Source organism: Canis lupus, chromosome 14, assembly GCF_003254725.2.
Source record: "Canis lupus dingo isolate Sandy chromosome 14, ASM325472v2, whole genome shotgun sequence".
NCBI lineage: Eukaryota > Metazoa > Chordata > Mammalia > Carnivora > Canidae > Canis > Canis lupus.
In genome coordinates, this window is record NC_064256.1 from 36,709,686 (window position 1) to 36,728,807 (window position 19,122).

General features: G+C 36.8%; 1 protein-coding gene across 9 annotated transcripts in view; it reads left to right on the top strand.

The window, feature by feature from the left end:
• The window catches only part of KLHL7 (kelch like family member 7), a 65,994-nt gene extending 48,484 nt beyond the window's left edge, over nt 1-17,510 (top strand). For all 9 annotated transcript variants that reach the window (XM_025464350.3, XM_025464353.3, XM_025464349.3 and 6 more), the window contains 4 exons: nt 6,002-6,242; nt 10,334-10,535; nt 15,221-15,318; nt 16,193-17,510. In XM_025464350.3, the coding sequence (XP_025320135.1) occupies nt 6,002-6,242; nt 10,334-10,535; nt 15,221-15,318; nt 16,193-16,476 (825 nt within the window). In that variant the 3' untranslated portion in view covers nt 16,477-17,510. The remainder of the gene's footprint in view (nt 1-6,001; nt 6,243-10,333; nt 10,536-15,220; nt 15,319-16,192) is intronic.
• Nucleotides 17,511-19,122: the final 1,612 nt, after the last annotated feature.

The following is a 19,122-nucleotide window of genomic DNA, read 5'->3' on the forward strand; positions in this document are numbered from 1 at the left end:
TCAAAATGGGTAAAACCTCTGAAATTATTGGGAATGATCAAGTGTTTACTTCCGAAAACCAGAATGCCCTAGTAAGTGTGCCACTTGGAAGGATGGCAAAGACTGATTCTGATCTGTCTTGTAGCTGAAATGCAGCCTCATAGTAAAGTAGCTGTTTTTCAGATCTTAAAACGTTAAATTAGTTTTACTTTGACCTTTTTGTTAAGATATTTAGCACTATTAAAAGCATTTGCTCTAAGAAGTTGTTTTCCTTGTGCCATACTTTTGGTACCATTTGCCTAGTTGTTGTATTAAAAATTTTTTTTGAAGATTTCATTTGAGAGCAAGCATGCGTAAGTGGGGAAAGGGGCAGAGGGAGAAGCCAACTCCCTGCTGAACAGGGAGCCCAGAATCAGGGCTCCCAGGATCATGACCTGAGCTGAAGGTAGATGCTTAACAGACTGAGCCACTCAGGTATCTTTTAAAATAATGATTAAGATATTTCAGCATAATTCCTGGAAAGGGAAGTGCTTGATAATGAATAAGTTAATTAGTAGCTCTTTGTTCAGAGGTACTTTCTAAAACATTTGGACCCTAAGATCATTGGATTTTAGGGCTGAAAGGGAGAAGCCCTAAATTCATCCAGTTCAGGCTTTTTGTTTTACAGGGAAGTGAACTAACATCCCTGAAAGATAAGTGACTCTGTGCATCCCAAGGCTTCTCCACAGCCTTGCTCAGTGCCCGTGTTTCCCAACTCCCTAGAGGTCCATTCTTTGTGATTTTGTGAAATGAATGAAGCTAGAACTGTTTTTATGTATTTTTCATGAAACTGCTTCCAGGAATATTCTTGCATCTGGCATAAGCCTGCTTTCTATATAGATTGTTGCCATAGTTCTGTGATTATTTTTAAACAGCCTTTAGAAACTAAAATAAATCAGATAATGGCTTAAGAAAAAGTGCTTATGATTTGGTCATCTTAAACTCAGATGGACTCCTTGAAATTTCTGCCAGAAAGCTTAAGGTTTTGCCATTTTTGTTCATTTTGCTTCCTTTTTTTTCTAAGACCAGTCTTCCCTATCTTTGGTATCCTTTCAAAATGATCCAAAATAAAATTCTCAAGCCTTAAAAATAAGTATTTCTTTTATTTTGGATTTTGGTTGTCTTATTAAAATCCATCTGTGCCATTTCTATTATTTGAAGATTCATGTGTTTTCAGAATGTGGATTAGTATAAAATCAGTCCTTACTCTCAAGGAAAATAGACTGATATTTTTGCCTTGTGGAATTTAGAGAGCTATTACAGCTCCTTACCTCAAGAAGCATTTCACTATCCTGTAGCATTGTACTACTGCTAGAAAAATCACACAGAGCAAGATATAGGAATGCTTATTCTTGAAGCCCAGACTTTAGTGTGGTGGGGATTTAGAAAAAAGCAGTCAGGGAAGCCTACAACAAGAAAAAGAGCCTTCAGCTTTAAAAAAAAAAAAAAGTCTAGAGTGTTGGTATATCACAGCAGAGACAAGAAAGTCTGACTAGGACCAGGGAAGACAGGACTTTATACATGAATGTGTATGTATGTGGATGCATAGACAGGTAACATATCAAAAGTTCCTTCTACTTCTGTCTTTTTTTTTTTTTTTTAAGATTTTATTTATTTATTAGAGACAGAGAGAGGCAGAGACACAGCCAGAGGTAGAAGCAGGCTCCATGCAGGGAGCCTGACATGAGACTCGATTCCGGGTCTCCAGGATCACGCCCTGGGCTGAAGGCAGTGCTAAACCGCTAAGCCACCAGGGCTGCCCCCTACCTCTGTCTTTTCCAGGCTTTCCAGTTTTACCATTTTCATATCTTTTGCTCAGCCAGGCACAGAACTTTGCATGAAATAGATACTCAATAAAACTTAACTGAATTAAATTGTTTTTAGAGTAACAGTTCCCTGCCCACACACATACACTGTAACTCTACTGCTATTGCTATGTATCTATCTAGTTGCTAACAGGAAAGCTACCTTTCCCTCTAGCTTGAGGTGTAACCTAGGAGCTCAGGGAGTGGTAAACAGGCCCCAGATTGGGGGTAGTCCCATCACTACTAAGATAAAAGCTGGCATTCAAATCTATGGAGCCTATAAGTCTGACTTCTCATCTATATTTTTGCTTCTCTGCTTGCTTCCTCAACTACACATATGTTATCTTTTAGGCAGTACAAATTATTAAAGGGTAAACATCAGATCACCTTCTTGGTATTCTGTTTTGGGTGAGGTATAGATTGGGAGAATTAGACTTTGCAGTGAGATCTACCTATACATACAGGAAAAAAGCTCCCCTACATACAGGCATACAATCAAAGCCAGGTATTTTCAAACACAGGTGCAGTTAATACCTGACGGGTGTATTTAATGAGCTCAAGGTAAAACATTAAATTTTAGCTAAAATGAAATCATATTTGCATTCTAAGTAAAATTCTTGCAAAGGTCGTTTCATCTGCCTAGAAGAAAACTATTAGGCAGAATATTAAATGTGGTCACAATTGATCACGCTTAGTGTCTAACATGTACTTTGACTAATGACAGTGTTTGGAGAGTTGAAAAAGATTTAAAAACTTGAGGATATCTAAGGAAATGGAGCCCAAATTACTAGTAGAAGCATGTGCCTTTCTTGTCCCACATGCACTCACGTACACACTGCGCACACTGGCTAATCATTTTTCCTTTGGGCTTATAGTTCCAAGAGAGCAATTTATTCAGTTTATTTTAATTCTTAAATCTGAAGCCTAGCAAAGCCCTAAATGACAGGTACATATGAGCACTCACTTATTCCTTTCTAAAACTCTTGAATAGTATTTGAAAATTAAGGGAATTATTTCTGCCAAATTCTGGGGAGTTATTTCCCCTTTTTTTGGAACTCCGTATCCTAGTATCTAAATGTTAAGTGCATTTAGTTAAAATGTATTTTGTTTGTATTTTAATTCCAGCCCCTACATCGGCAAATTTTTTTTTTTTTAAGATTTTACTTATTCATGAAAGACGGAGAGAGAGAGGGGGGCAGAGACACAGGCAGAGAGAGAAGCAGGCTCCTCTCAGGGACCCTGATGTGGGACTTGATCCCCGGACTTGGGATCAGGCCCTGAGCCAAAGGCAGATCCTCAACTGCTGTGCCACCCAGGTATCCCAGCAATTATTTTTAATGTGAAGAGTAGCAGGTCTTAGAGATCATTTAAAAGAATATGTCACCCATTTTCTAATCCTGAAATTAAGGAAGAGCAAGGAAAGATAGTGTTCCTGTGGATATCTTTAGAAACTATAGAAAAGTTTCCATATTGCTCTCTAATGATCAGTATCAAACAAATTGGATGTAAGAGTGGCAAGAGTTTGAGATTCACTGAGTTAACACTATCTTAATTTTATATCTCTGCTAATGATCTTGGTCAGGTAGGAATTATGAGTAGATTTATAGAATATGTAAGAAGCATTAGTTCACTCTTGAGGGATCACTCTTTGTAGAGTATGGTCATTATTTTCTCTTATTTTTTTTTTTTTCATTCTGTGGTATGCAACTCTAAGAAAACAAATTTTAACAATAATTGTTCCCAGGGGGAGCCTGGGTGGTTCAGTTGGTTAAGCATCTGCCTTCAGCTCAGGTCATGATCTCAGAGTCACACTCCCTTCTCACCAGGGATTCTGCTTCTCCCTCTGCCCTCCCCTCCGTGTGTTCACTTGTGCATGCTCTCTCTCACTCTCTCTCTCTCTCTCTCGCTGTCTCAAATAAGATCTTAAAATAATAATTTTCCCCGGTTATTCGGTATCCATTGAGTAAAACTTTAGAAAAATGTTATATTTACCCTATAGTTTTATGTGAATGCCAGTAGGTATACTACTGAGTAACCGAGGGGGCCACATAGATCCTAATCTGAGAATAAAACAAGGATTAAGACTTTTATTTTTTTGGTCACTTAAAAATGTTTATCATCACTAGGAGTCATGTATTCCATATGACAGGCTCTTTTTTTTTCCTGAGACCATTCTTTATATTCTGTGATGCTTTGATCTAATCTAATGAATGGCTGAAACATTGGATACTAGTGTGGTAGATATCCATCAGATTTTCCCAAAGGGAACTCAGTGTTAATAATCATACCACTGCTTTGCTCAATGAGATCAGGAATTGTTTGGATTTCTGTCTGACCCGAATTGTGTTCAGATATTTTCAGAAAGCAGCAGGAACAATGTAGCCGCCTTGTTCAAAAAAAAGGGGAGGATCCAAGATACTGTGGCTTTGGGAGAAATCCCCATACATTTACATAGAAAAAGGTATCTTTGGATGTACCAAACATAATAAGGAAACTAAATGATAATGTGAACAAACAGCCATTATTGTGAAGTACTGATACATGCTCATCTCTAATCCAGAAGAAAAAAGTGAGTTTCCAGACCAGTCTAATATTTCATAGTAAATATCACGGCTTTAAGATTTCAGCTGAATATACTGGCTCAACTGAATATTTTTTAAAAATTTATATCACAGCATGCCTGGGTGGTTCAGTCAGTTAAGCCTCTGCCTTCAGCTCAGGTCATGATACTGTAGTCCTGGGATCAAACCTTGCATTGGGCTCCCGGCACTCATTGGGGAGTCTGCTTCTCATTCTCCCTCTACCTCTCCCCCCACTTATGTTCTCTTTCTTGCTTGCTCTCTCTAATAAAATCTTCATTAAAAAAGTTAATATCACAGAAGTCCACAAAATACCTTCTAGCTTTAGACATCAGTAGGATAACAGCAGTTTAAGCTTCATATTATCTGATGATTCTTTTAAGATTTCATTTATTTAGGGCTGCCTGGGTAGCTCAGCAGTTGAGCATCTGCCTTTGGCTCAGGGTGTGATCTGAGAGTCTCAGGATCGAGTCCCACATCTGGCTTCCTGCATGGAGCCTACTTCTCTCTCTGCCTATCTCTCAGCCTCTCTATGTCTCTCATGAATAAATAAATAAAATCGTTAAAAAAAAGATTTTATTTATTTATTTAGAGAGCGTGCACGTGTGTGAGAGCTGGGGGAAGGGCAGAGGGAAAGGGAGAGAAAATTTCTTTTTATATATATATAAATTTATTTTTTATTGGTGTTCAATTTGCCAACATATAGAATAACACCCAGTGCTCATCCCATCAAGTGCCCCCCTCGGTGCCCGTCACCCAGTCACCCCCACCCCCTGCCCACCTCCCCTTCCATCACCCCTAGTTCGTTTCCCAGAGTTAAGAGTGGGAGAGAGAATTTCAAGCAGACTCCACAGTGACCGTGGATCTGGACTCCTGGCCCGATCCCACGACTCAAGATCATGACCTGAGCTCAAATCAAGAGTCCACACCTAACCGACTGAGACATCCAGGTGCCCTGCCAATGGTTATTATCACTATATATCTGGCGGGAAGGGGTTGGGTATGTTTACATTTGGGGTTTTGTTGTTTTTGTTTTTAAGGATTTATTTATTTGAGAAAGAGTGTGCGAGCAGGGGGAGGGGCAGAAAGAAAGAATCCCAAGCAGACTCCCTGCTGAGCACAGAGCCCCACATGGGACTCCATCCCACAACCCCAAGATCATGACCTGAGCCAGAATCAAGAGTCAGATGCTCAACCAACTAAGCTACCCAGGCACCCCAATTTACATTTGAAAGAAGCTTTTTTCTACATAACAAAACTTGTTTTAGAATTTTCTTGTATTAATAACGTCCTTAATAACAGAAGGAATTGAAGACTTAGTGATAATAATGATACATCCAAATGTATTAGAGTTTAATCTGGAACCAGAAAACACCCAAAGCAGTCACCATCTTCCTCTTGCCCTCTGCCCTAACTAACCAACATTCTGAAGAAATCACACAAGATTAAATTAGATTTTGTCTTAAGCCAAACATTGTTCTATGTACTCTAGCAAATTAACATACTCTTAACATTTTGTACTTTCTCAACTATATCTTTGTCTCATCTGTATCAATTATATTTTTTCATTACTGATTGCTTCCTCCATTCCTGTTACAGGATTATAGCTGGACAGACATCCGCTGCCCCTTTGAAAAACGAAGAGATGCAGCATGCGTGTTTTGGGACAATGTAGTATATATTTTGGGTGGCTCTCAGCTTTTCCCTATAAAACGAATGGATTGCTATAATGTTGTGAAGGATAGCTGGTATTCTAAACTGGGCCCTCCCACACCTCGAGACAGCCTGGCTGCCTGTGCTGCAGAAGGCAAAATTTACACATCTGGAGGTTCCGAAGTCGGTAAGGATTTACTCAGTATTTTTGTTTGGGAGAAGGTGTTTTACCAAGTATGTTTCCTGGCTTTCATATTTACATAAACAATTGTCTTTTTGACATAATTTAAATACATATCTGTCATATTTTAGAGCCTATTTCCCTAAAGGTTTACCTTACTTTTTTTTTTATAAATCATTTTACAAGAACTTCAGCTTCCTAGATTACGTTAATTGTCCCATTTTTTTCTCATACCATCTGGATTTTAGTTCTATCTAGATTCGTTTTTGTTTTAAAGATTTTATTTATTTATTCATGAGAGACACAAGGCAGAGGGAGAAGCAGGTTCCATGCAAGGAGCCCGACGTAGGACTCAACCCCAGTCTCCAGGATCACACCCTGGGCTAAAGGCGGCGCCAAACCACTGAGTCACCCGGGCTGGCCCTCGTTTATTTTTTATTTTTTAAAGATTGTATTTTTATTTGTGAGAGGGAAAGGGAGAATGAGGAGAGGGACAGAGAGAGAGGGAGAAGCAGACTCCCCACAGAGCAGGGAGCCCCACATGGGGCTCGATCCCAGGACCCTGAGATCATGACCTGAGTCAAAGACAGATACTTAACCAACTGAGCCACCCAGGCGCCCCTAGATTAATTTTAGATACATATTATTATTTACTTTAAAGATTTCAGAGTTTGGCTTACTAATAGACCCTTTAAAATCTCTTTATTACATTCATGCTTTTAAGATTTTTTTATACCTTACTGCCTCTTCTTTCTTTATATCAGAAAAAAAGTAAGAATGATCTTTCTCATTTGCTTTTATTCTTTAACTATTTAATATAATGACTGGTAGTGGTATTTTATGCTTACTGATCAGAACAAGGTATGGGTTTGGCTGTAAAAAATCTTTCTCATTGATGGGTACTTTGTTACTGTCCAGTGGTGATCTTTTTCTAAATGAATAATTATTCTAAATGGATATTCTAGGTGTAGACTAGATACATAATAGCTTTAACATGCTTTCACCTTTTCATATAATTTCTTTAGTTAAATAATGGGCTTATAATGAAAACTAGGAAGACCAAATAAACCTATGGTATGGAATTCAAGTGTTAATTCTTTATTTTTTTAAGATTTTATTTATTTATTCATGAGAGACACAGAGAGAAAGGCAGAGATACAAGCAGAGGGAGAAGCAGGCTCCATGCAGGGAACCTGATGTAGGACTAGATCTCCAAGACCTCAGGATCATGACCTGAGCCAAAGGCAGACCACTGAACCACCTAGGCACCCCGTCTTTTTTTTTTTTTTTTTGATGATTTTTATATTAGGCCAAAGAATGTATTACTTTTGTTCAGCAAACTTGTCTGTTTTTTTACTCCCCTCATAAGATATCAAATTAATATGGGAAGAATTAAAGATTTTTAAAAATGTGACTTAAGAAATGACTCTTTTCCTCTTTAAAAGCCTTTTTTATACAATGTCTAATGAAGCATATTTCAAATACAATAAATCCTAAAGAAAATAGAAAGTAACTGTTCTATAGAAACACTTTTTATTAAAAAGTAGGGTAGGTAACTATTTCTTCAGCAATTACTAAGTCAGTGTTTTCCTTAGTTTCTTATGTCTGCCATATACTTCCTATTTCCTCTTAGTATCAACTGAATCTACCAAATTAAAACTGTTTTATTTTAAGATTTTTATTTATTTATTCATGAGAGAGACAGAGAAAGAAAGGCAGAGACACAGGCAGAGGGAGAAGCAGGCTCCATGCAAGGGAGCCCAATGTGGGACTCGATCCTGGGAATCTGGGATCACGCCCTGAGCCAAAGGCAGACACTCAACCGCCAAGCCACCCAGGTGTCCCTTTTGGTATCATTTCTAAAACTCTTTATTGAGCCCTTATAATGTATAGAAGTTATAAGACAGGATGTATATGTTTTGCCATTAATGTATATAATCAAAATACACCAGAGACATGCAGTGATACAACCTTGAGAGTATATTTAAGAACGGGCCAGGGATCCCTGGGTGGCGCAGCGGTTTGGTGCCTGCCTTTGGCCCAGGGCGCGATCCTGGAGTCCCGGGATCGAATCCCACGTCTGGCTCCCGGTGCATGGAGCCTGCTTCTCCCTCTGCCTGTGTCTGCCTCTCTCTCCCTCTCTCCCTCTCTCTGTGTGACTATCATAAATAAATAAAAATTAAACAAAACAAAACAAAACAAAACAAAAAAACGGGCCAGCAGGACTTCAGGGCTTACTCACAGAGCCAGAGAGTAGTCAGGAAGAATAGTTTTGTTACTGGTGCAGTGATTATTATAGAATGTTAAATGATAAGCCTTAGAATATTATCAGATAGGAGTTTTCAGACTTTAAGGTATGGAGTTACCATCTATAAATCACTACACTTTTCTCCTCTATAAACATTTGAAGCTTAAATAATTATCTTCATATGTACTGGGCTTGAAGACATTCATAATGTTACTTATTTAATTTCTCTTCTGAAGTCAAACCAGTTTCTTAAAATTAATTACCAATGAATAAATCTCTCCTGCAGATCCTTTTGAAAAATTTTTTCTAAGATCTATACAAACAGGGTTAGTTTTTTCTTTTTTTTTAATAAATTTATTTTTTATTGGTGTTCAATTTGCCAACATACAGAATAACACCCAGTGCTCACCCCGTCAAGTGCCCCCCTCAGTGCCCGTCACCCAGTCACTCGTTTCCCAGAGTTAGGAGTCTTCATGTTCTGTCTCCCTTTCTGATATTTCCTACCCATTTCTTCTCCCTTCCCTTCTATTCCCTTTCATTATTATTTATATTCCCCAAATGAATGAGAACATACACTGTTTGTCCTTCTCCGATTGACTTACTTCACTCAGCATAATACCCTCCAGTTCCATCCACGTTGAAGCAAATGGGTATTTGTCATTTCTAATGGCTGAGTAATATTCCATTGTATACATAAACCACATCTTCTTTATCCATTCATCTTTCGGTGGACACCGAGGCTCCTTCCACAGTTTAGCTATTGTGGCCATTGCTGCTAGAAACATCGGGGTGCAGGTGTCCCGGCGTTTCATTGCATCTGCATCTTTGAGGTAAATCCACAGCAGTGCAGTTGCTGGGTCGTAGGGCAGGTCTATTTTTAACTCTTTGAGGAACCTCCACACAGTTTTCCAGAGTGACTGCACCAGTTCACATTCCCACCAACAGTGTAAGAGGGTTCCCCTTTCTCCACATCCTCTCCAACATTTGTGGTTTCCTGCCTTGTTAATTTTCCCCATTCTCACTGGTGTGAGGTGGTATCTCATTGTGGTTTTGATTTGTATTTCCCTGATGGCAAGTGATGCAGAGCATTTTCTCATATGCATGTTGGCCATGTCTATGTCTTCCTCTGTGAGATTTCTGTTCATGTCTTTTGCCCATTTCATGATTGGATTGTTTGTTTCTTTGGTGTTGAGTTTAATAAGTTCTTTATAGATCTTGGAAACTAGCCCTTATCTGATACGTCATTTGCAAATATCTTCTCCCATTCTGTAGGTTGTCTTTTAGTTTTGTTGACTGTATCCTTTGCTGTGCAAAAGCTTCTTATCTTGATGAAGTCCCAGTAGTTCATTTTTGCTTTTGTTTCTTTTGCCTTCGTGGATGTATCTTGCAAGAAGTTACTGTGGCCAAGTTCAAAAAGGGTGTTGCCTGTGTTCTCTAGAATTTTGATGGATTCTTGTCTCACATTTAGATCTTTCATCCATTTTGAGTTTATCTTTGTGTACGGTGAAAGAGAGTGGTCTATTTTCATTCTTCTGCATGTGGATGTCCAATTTTCCCAACACCATTTATTGAAAAGACTGTCTTCCAGTGGATAGTCTTTCCTCCTTTATCGAATATTAGTTGACCATAAAGTTGAGGGCCCATTTCTGAAAGAAATTGAGGGTTAGTTTTTTCTTAAGCTATTCCTCCATTTTGCTGTTAGTGTAAATTAAGTTTAGAGAAGACTATAACTTTAAATTCTTTCCTCTAGGAACTAATGACCCGGCTCTACCATCAGCTTGCTCCAAACCCACACATACACTAAATTAAGCATGATGGAGTCTTTTTTTTTTTTTTTTTTTTTAAACAGGAAACTCAGCTCTATATTTATTTGAGTGCTATGACACCAGAACTGAAAGTTGGCACACAAAGCCCAGCATGTTGACTCAGCGCTGCAGCCATGGGATGGTGGAAGCCAATGGCCTGATCTATGTTTGTGGTGGAAGTTTAGGGAACAATGTTTCTGGGAGAGTGCTGAATTCCTGTGAGGTTTATGATCCTGCCACAGAAACGTATGTATCCATTTAAAAGTCTTAATTTTAAAATCATATGGGAATGGACCTATTCTTAAATCAGTGAAGTTACAATGTTTATAATTCACCTTTCAAATAACTTCTTTCTTTCTTTAGATTTAAGTGTTTATAAACTTACTTGTGGAAGTGTGTGGGACTAACCTTATGCATAACTCATTAAAACTACACTGTGTATAAACAAAAAAAGTCTTATTTCACAGTTAAATGTATTCTGTAAGTTCAGAGGAAGAAGATGGCAAAAAGCAGAAGGACTCAACAGAAAAATTTAGTTCTTGTATTAAGAATGCACACACACTTTTGAATGTGTTGGTTTAGGGACATGTTTATGGCCTGGACCCTTCCTCTGTGTTTTGTCTTATATACCCTGTGGGAGCCCCTCTCTTTCTGTTCCTGCATATAATTGCAATATTGCAGTAGTTGCCTATGAATGAGACAATTCTGACTGATTCATCAAATTCATAAAATATTTTTGTTTGAGGTCAGGAAATGTAGGGACGGAGGGGCAAGAATTTATGATTGGTAGTAAATTTGCCTTTAATTGGAAATACTATATAGTGATTAGTGTCATTAATAAATCATACCCCTAGGTATAATGTCTTAATTCTGATTTCATGCTTACTAAAGTATGTTTGGATACATATTTAGTCAGTATGATTATTCTTAAATCTGGCATGTAAATAGTTGCTTTTTAAAAGGCAAAATGCTAACGAAATAAGTGGTTAGCCAGATTTTCTGACCTTGTAGTTAATGATGGAACTTGTTCAATGTAGCCAAAGGTGATATGCCAATTACAGAAAGGGGTGGGGTGAGGGATGGAGTAAGTACATTTCTAAGGAAATGACTACAGGTAATACCCCAGTCAGATTTTTTGTTGATACTCAGAAACATCCAAAGAGATTTGATAAGAAAAGTTATTTATTGATTTGAAAGGATTGTTCTTCCTTTACCAGAACAAGCTATTGGGTACATATGTTCAACTTAAATGCTATGCCAAAGTTTTTATGCTCAAGTTTTATATTTAGGAAGTATTGCCAGATTACAAAACATAGAAGTCTTCTAATCCAGGTATTGGTTTTGTTTTTTTTAATGAAAAGTAAGAATTTAATTATAAACTATGATTAACCATTGTGCAATTATTTATGCTTCCCACCTACTTTTAAAGGATTTAAAATCAATAACTTCTCTCCCAAACAAAACTGTAGTTACAATTGTTCTTTTCTCATTTTTTTGTTCAACTGGTTACTTACCAGTGTTAGAACGGAAAGCAGCTTATCTTGAAACTGATCTTTTTAGACTAGGGACACCTGGGTGCCGCACTCAGTCAGGTAGCCTCCAATTCTTTGATTTTGGCTCAGGTCATGATCCTCAGGATCATGAGATCAAGCTTCAAATCGGGCTTCACACTTACCAGGTGGTCTGCTGGAGATCCTCTCCCTCTCTTTCTCTCTCTAAAATAAATAAATCTTTTAAAAAAGTATTGAGACTAGAAAATGTCTTTGAGATCATCACATTTACTACTACTCAGTGTTTTTCAGAATGTATCTTTAGTACTTGCCAGGGCATGCTGAGAATACCCCTTATCTCATTCTGTCATCCATCAGTTGAGCTATCTGGCCCATCTTGTCCCAAACTATAGAGTTATATGCCAACTCTTTACCCTTCTATGGCAGTCTCTCAGACACCTTATGCTCAAAAAGTATTACAACATACTAGTTGGAAAACTAGTCTCTTTGTCCTGCTTCCTAACTATTTTTTCATTTATAAAAAAATCTCTTAAAGTTGAACACATATCAGATAAACTCTAGGATTCTAAATTTTAAGATCTTTAATCAGACACTATGAGTGTAAATCAATATATTCTTATTCGTAGTAGCAGGGGAAAAGTATAAAGGAATTCTGTAACTTCAATATTTTTTAAAACTAGGTGAATACATTTAATTTGGGGAATATCTTAAAACTCACACAAGTTTGCATTTCTTTTGTATATATTGAGCTTATGTGTGAAACTTAAATTCTCTTCAATGCTTTTAAATTTTCCTAAGTAAAAAGCTAGTGTGACTATAATTATCCAGATGTCAAAATGAAAAGTAATATGCTACCATGATTTCCTTTTTTTAATATGTGATCTGCCCACCTAAGTTATTTTTTATAGGAATTCTTTCCAATTTTTTCCGTTTTTGTTTTTGTTTTTTTTTTTAAGATTTTTTATTTATTAGAGATACAGAGAGGGAAAGAGAGAAAGAGAGAGAAACAGGCAGAGGGAGAAGTAGGCTCCATGCAGGGAGCCTGACGTGGGACTCGACCCATGGTCTCCAGGATCACACCCTGGGCAGAAGGCAGCGCTAAACCGCTAAGCCACCGGGGCTGCCCCTTTTTTGCGTTTTAAGTGTTTTGTAACTATAGTGGTTTAATTGGAAGCTACTAAGAATCGAAACCTTTGGAAATAACATGACAGTTTCTGTAGTCAGAATTTTAAGAAAAGCTTCTAAACACTAAAGTTCAGGTCGGGGGGATGCCTGGGTGGTTCAGCAGTTGAGAATCTGCCTTGGGCTCAGGAAGTGGTCCCAGCGTCCCAGGATCGAGTCCCACATCGGGCTTCCTGCATGAAGCCTGCTTCTCCCTCTGCCTGTGTCTCTGCCTCTCTCTCTGTGTGTCTCTCATGAATAAATAAATAAAATCTTTTAAAATTTTTAAAAATTTAAAAAATGAAGTTCAGGTCAGGGAGAGCAAGGACCTAAACTCTAAACCTTCAAGAGTTTCCTCCACTTATAATGAGGTTTCATCCTGATAAACCCATTGTAAGTTGTAAATATTGTTACCTTGAAAATAAATTAAAAAAAAAAAAATAAATTTAATACAACTAACCTACTGAACATCATAGCTTAGCCTGGCCTACCTTAAACATGCTCAGAATACTTACATTAGCCTATAGTTGGGCACAATCATCTAACACAAAAACTTTTACAAAAAAGTGTTGAATATCTCATGTAATGTATTGACTACTGAAAGTGAATGGCCTTCACTTTCAGTGAAAGGAATTTTATAGGAATTCTATCCAATTTTTTCTGGTACAGAATGGCTCATCATGAATAACATATAGCTAGCCCAGAAAAAGATCAAAATTCAAAATGTGAAGTACAGTTTCTACTGTATGTGTTTCACTTTTGCATTATCATGAAGTCAAAAAATCCTAATTTGAACCATCATAAGTCAAAGATGACCCTACATTAAAAATACGCTCTTATTTTATATCATGGACATGTGTGTAGAAGAAAGGGGTATATATTTTGAATTTTTCCAAGTTAAAGACTGTATTTAATACACTTTGACAGCTCACCATTTGAAGCTCACTGCATAGAGAAACAGTGGAGGCCCCGTACTGGCTCCCACCTCTGAGCTATATGCTGGTTTTTTTACTTAGAGGAGCACGTGTGTTGACCCTAGGGAAAAAAAAGGAACAGTGTTGCCCACCTCACCTTACAGGGTGCTCTGAAAATGAATGTGGCAACTGTCAAACCACTTTTAAAACAAAATTTTATTAATATAAAGCAAACAGTTGTTAATATTTCAGAGTTAATCATTATGTCTTAATTATATTTTGAAAAGTTAAATTTAGTAAATTATTTAAAAGAGAGATAAATGACCATATTAGAGAGTTACGCTTATGTCATATTACCCTTTTGTTGGCTAGTTTTGGTTTATGTTAGCTCTTGAGAAACAAGCCTGTGTCCCAGTACTACCTTCACAACCACAAATGTCACTTGTGTGTTTGGGATTGAATATAAAAGAAGGGATTGAGTCTCACAGAAAAAAATAATAATACAGTTGTCTTTGTATATGAGGCTGCTACCTATGAATTAGTGTTTGTTTGTTTTTTTTTTTAAGATTTTATTTATTTACTCATGAGAGAGGCAGAGACCCAGGCAGAGGGAGAAGCCGGCTCCATGCAGGGAGCCTGATGTGGGACTTGATCCCGGGACCCTGGGATCATGACCTGAGTCAAAGGCAGACTCAACCACTGAGCCACCCAGGCATCCCTAAATTAGTGTTCTTCAACACTAAATGTCCACATTTATGTTCTGAATCTCATTATTTATAATAGTGGCCATGAACAAAACAACATGCTAGTAAGTTATTAAATTTGACAGAATAAATACTTTTGTTACTAGTGCTGCCTAAAGTTGTAAGTGTACATTTGAAGGTGGACATATGAATAGTAACAGATACTACTAATTTGCTGATTGCTAGGGCCCAATGTTAAATTTGTGTTTTACTCATACATAAATATTAATTAAAACTGTATGTGATGATATTCGTATTTTATATTAAGTATCTTTCTTTTCTTTTTTGTTACTATCTTAACAAATTACTATGAATTAGGAAGTGGATTTCTTCTAAAGATGTGCTAGTCGTCTCTAGATATTCTTTATTTCTCATATTCTGCAGGAGTTGAAAGGAATAAAATCCCCATTTACCTACCTATAAATAAATTACTCAAAACCACATCGACCTTTTTTTTTCTAATGTTTCAGAGGTGCATGGGTGTGAACACATGTGAGTAGTAAATGAGTACTTAATTGGGATAACAAACCTTTCTAATGAATTAGTATGAGTACTTCACTTCCTGGGAACAAGTACTCTAAAAGCTTTCGCTTATTTTCCAGATGGACTGAGCTGTGTCCAATGATTGAGGCCAGGAAGAATCATGGACTGGTATTTGTAAAAGACAAGATATTTGCTGTAGGTGGTCAGAACGGCTTGGGTATGTGACATTTATTCACTGTTCAACTTACCTAGTGGTTTGCATGATCTCTCCTCATAAATCTTTGAAACATTTCTTAAAATCTAAATATAAGCATTTGTCACATATGGGATTATATTTATATTTTCTGGGAACTAATATATTTTATGAAACATTGCAGTATGTTTAACATCCCTATCCATGAAATGTAGGTAATGGCCAGTCATTGTGACAGTCTCAGCTTCACACATTTCCAAATACCTCCTGGCTGATAGTATCACACTAGCTAAAGAACTGTTAAGTCACAGAAACATTTGAATTTTTTAAACATTGCATGAAAATATCGATATCACTATTATTTAAATGAGTAAATTTGATTTTTTATTTTCTTAAATAGTTTGTAGAAAAAATCTTAAATAATTTCTTTAAAAAGAATCTGAACTGAATCTATAGTCCGTAAACTTCATTTTAGTCAATACCTTTAGGCATTACTTATGTATAACAAATACCTTCCTTCCCTTCTATCTCTTGCCATTGCTGTTTTCCATCAACTGCTAAAAGATAAATGGCAGAAGGATAAAGACTTGAATAATTATAGTCAAAGTTAATCAGAGAGAAAATCCACTATTTGTTTACTTTCCCAGAACAGATAGAACATTTTTCATTTTGTAAAATAAATATACATATTTAGGATTCAAGTAAAAATTAAGTTTTTACTCTGTTAAAGTAAAAATAAAAATAGATGGTAGATATGGGCATTCATTGTAAGATTCTTAACTGTTCTGCATGTTTGAAAATGTTCCTAATAAAATGTTGGGAAGATGCAAAGAATTATTACCTTAAGAGATCTTAGAATTGTTAATACTATTGTTCATGTTATCTCATTCTTTTGAAGGTGGTCTGGACAATGTGGAATATTATGATATTAAATTAAACGAGTGGAAGATGGTCTCGCCAATGCCATGGAAGGGTGTAACAGTGAAGTGTGCAGCAGTTGGCTCTATAGTTTATGTCTTGGCTGGTTTTCAAGGTGTGGGTCGATTAGGACACATCCTTGAATATAATACTGAGACAGACAAATGGGTTGCCAACTCCAAAGTCCGAGCTTTCCCAGTAACAAGTTGTTTAATTTGTGTTGTTGATACTTGTGGAGCAAATGAAGAAACACTTGAAACATGAAAAGTGAATGGACTTCAAGATTTATCGGAGACTCAAAAATATGGCCAACAGTGCTTTGTTCCAAGAGTTTGGTTACGAAGTTTTAGTTTGGTGTTTCTGTTGTTTTGTTTTTTTAAAGGAAATTTCAAGTAAAGTAAGATCGCTATAAGATAGATGTTTCTTTTATATGAATTTCCTTGCTTAATTCAAAGACCATATTTTAGCTGGCCACTACCAAGACGTATCTAGCAAGAAAACTTGAAAAATCATAAGCATTTGGTGAAAATATGAATTCTTGAATGAATTTCACATTTGTAACTATGATTATGGCAGAGTGGGGGATTGGCTCATCAGTGAAGCGATCTCATCTTAGCTCTAGATTCTATTTTCATACATCATAGAAGTGCTATGTAGTTAGGTCTATTTGTTTCTGTTCAGTCAAGAACTAAGAAATAGTATGAATTGTAAGTCAAGACAGGCAACCCTGATGAAGCATCTTCGTCTCACCTAATTTTGCTTGTCTTCATTTGTTCCATTTAGTGCCAAATTTATTCCATTTTAAAAGCAAGCCAGTGAGTCAAGTATACATATTCTCTCACTGAGCTTCATAAACACATTTTGGGCTTAAAATGTACCCAAGTCCTCATGAAATATATTCAATCCAATTAAATATATTCCATCTTTTAAACACAAAATGCCAAGCCTAGCACCCTCATTAATTTATAGTACTGTTTTATCCAGTGGTTAAAAAATGATTATGCCTCTTCAGTCCTCACTGTTAAATAAAATAAAATCATAGTAAGAATGATTAGCAAAAGACAAAGCTATTTATAGCAAATTTCTAGGTTACTAGAATAGCACTGATAGTTATACAATATCAATGTTGACTTTGAACTTCTTATGGATTAAAAATATACATGATTTCTTTTCCTTAGCAGAACACATCAGAGAGATTTGACCGTTATCCCATAAAAGTTTTGTAATGATTTGAGTTAAATGTTTGTCATCTCGTATTAATTGCTTTTATGTGGTCAATAAATCTTTTACAAACCCAACTACTCATTTCTTTCCTAGTAATGTTTTGCCCTTTTACCTTACAGAATGTATGGAATGAGCCATGTAAAGCTGTCACCATCAGTGTTTTTATCCAACAATATTAAATATTTTTTAACTTAAAATAGACTGCTAAGTTTTATTCATCCTACATTTTAAACGTGTTAGGCAATGGTTGCTTTTAAAATTTGTGAAGCTGTGTTTCTATTTTAATTTTCATTCTTTTTTTTATATAGGGGTCATAATCTTAAATCCTAAAAATGTTTAAATGAAAAGAGATAATAAAAAACATAATGATAGGGGTGCCTGCATTGTGCAGTCGGTTAGGCATCCAACTCTTGGTTTTGGCTCAGGTTATGATCTCAGGATTGGGAGTGATGCTCCCAAATGGGGCTCCTCCACTGCTTAAGACTCTTCCCTGTCTCTCTGCCCCTCCCTCTACGTGCACGCATGCATGCACGTTCCCTGTCGCTCTCACTCTCTAAAAAATAAATGTCTTTTAAAAAAGCATAATATATTTTTTATTTGAGGTTTTTATGCATGAAACTGCTTTACTGAAATATAATTCACGTATTATACAATTCACCCATTTAAAGTGTATCATTCAGTGGTACTTAATATATTCAGAGTTGTGTAATCATCCCAATTTTGGAACATTCTCATCACCACAGAAAGAAACCCCATACTCATTAGCAATCATTCCCCATTTTCCTCTATATTAGTTTCCTGTGACTCCTGAAATAAATTACCACAAACTTGGTGACTTAAAACGACAGAAACAACTTCTTTCACAACTCAGGAAGCCAGAAGTCCTAAATCAGGATGTTGGCAGGATTGCTTCATGGAGTTCTGAGGCAAAAATTGCCCAGCTTTCCCCTAGCTTCTGGTAGTTGTGGCAATCCTTGACATTCACTGACTTATAACCAGGGCACTTCAATCACTGCCTCTGTCTTCACATGTCCGCCTTTCCTGTGTGTGTCCCTTGTGTCTTCATATGGTGTGATAAGGACAGCAGTCATTGGATTTACCCAACCCTCCTCCCAATCTAGTATGACCTTATCTTACTAAGGACATCTGCTAAGAATCTGTTTCCAGATAAGGTCACATTCTGAAGTTCCAAGTGGACGTGAATTTTGGGGGGATATTATCCAACCCAGTTATACCCCCCAGACACCCTAGCCCTAGACAACCATTAAATCTTTGTCCCTAGATTTGCCTATTTTGAACATTTTTATATTGGGTTTTCAATTTTGTACTCCACTGAAAAAATGTCCAGTTTAATTTTTTTGAGTGAAGAACATTTGTCATATTATAATTTAATTCTATTAATACAATACTTCCCATGTGGAATGTGCAGCACTGTTGGAAATATTTTAAATGGACTAGCCTTTTCTTTAGGCTGTGTAAACTGACTAGAACACACTATGATAAGTATGTAGACAGGTATGATGTAGGTTATAATAAAGTGGGTTTGGGGGGGTTGTGGGGGTTATTAGGGGGGCGTTAGTAATCTCAGTAGTTAGTAAATACCTATTTTCTGCCTTGGAAATATTCTATGATGGTCATTCCCATGATAATGGCACAATATATTGGCAAATTGTTGTTTTTCAAATT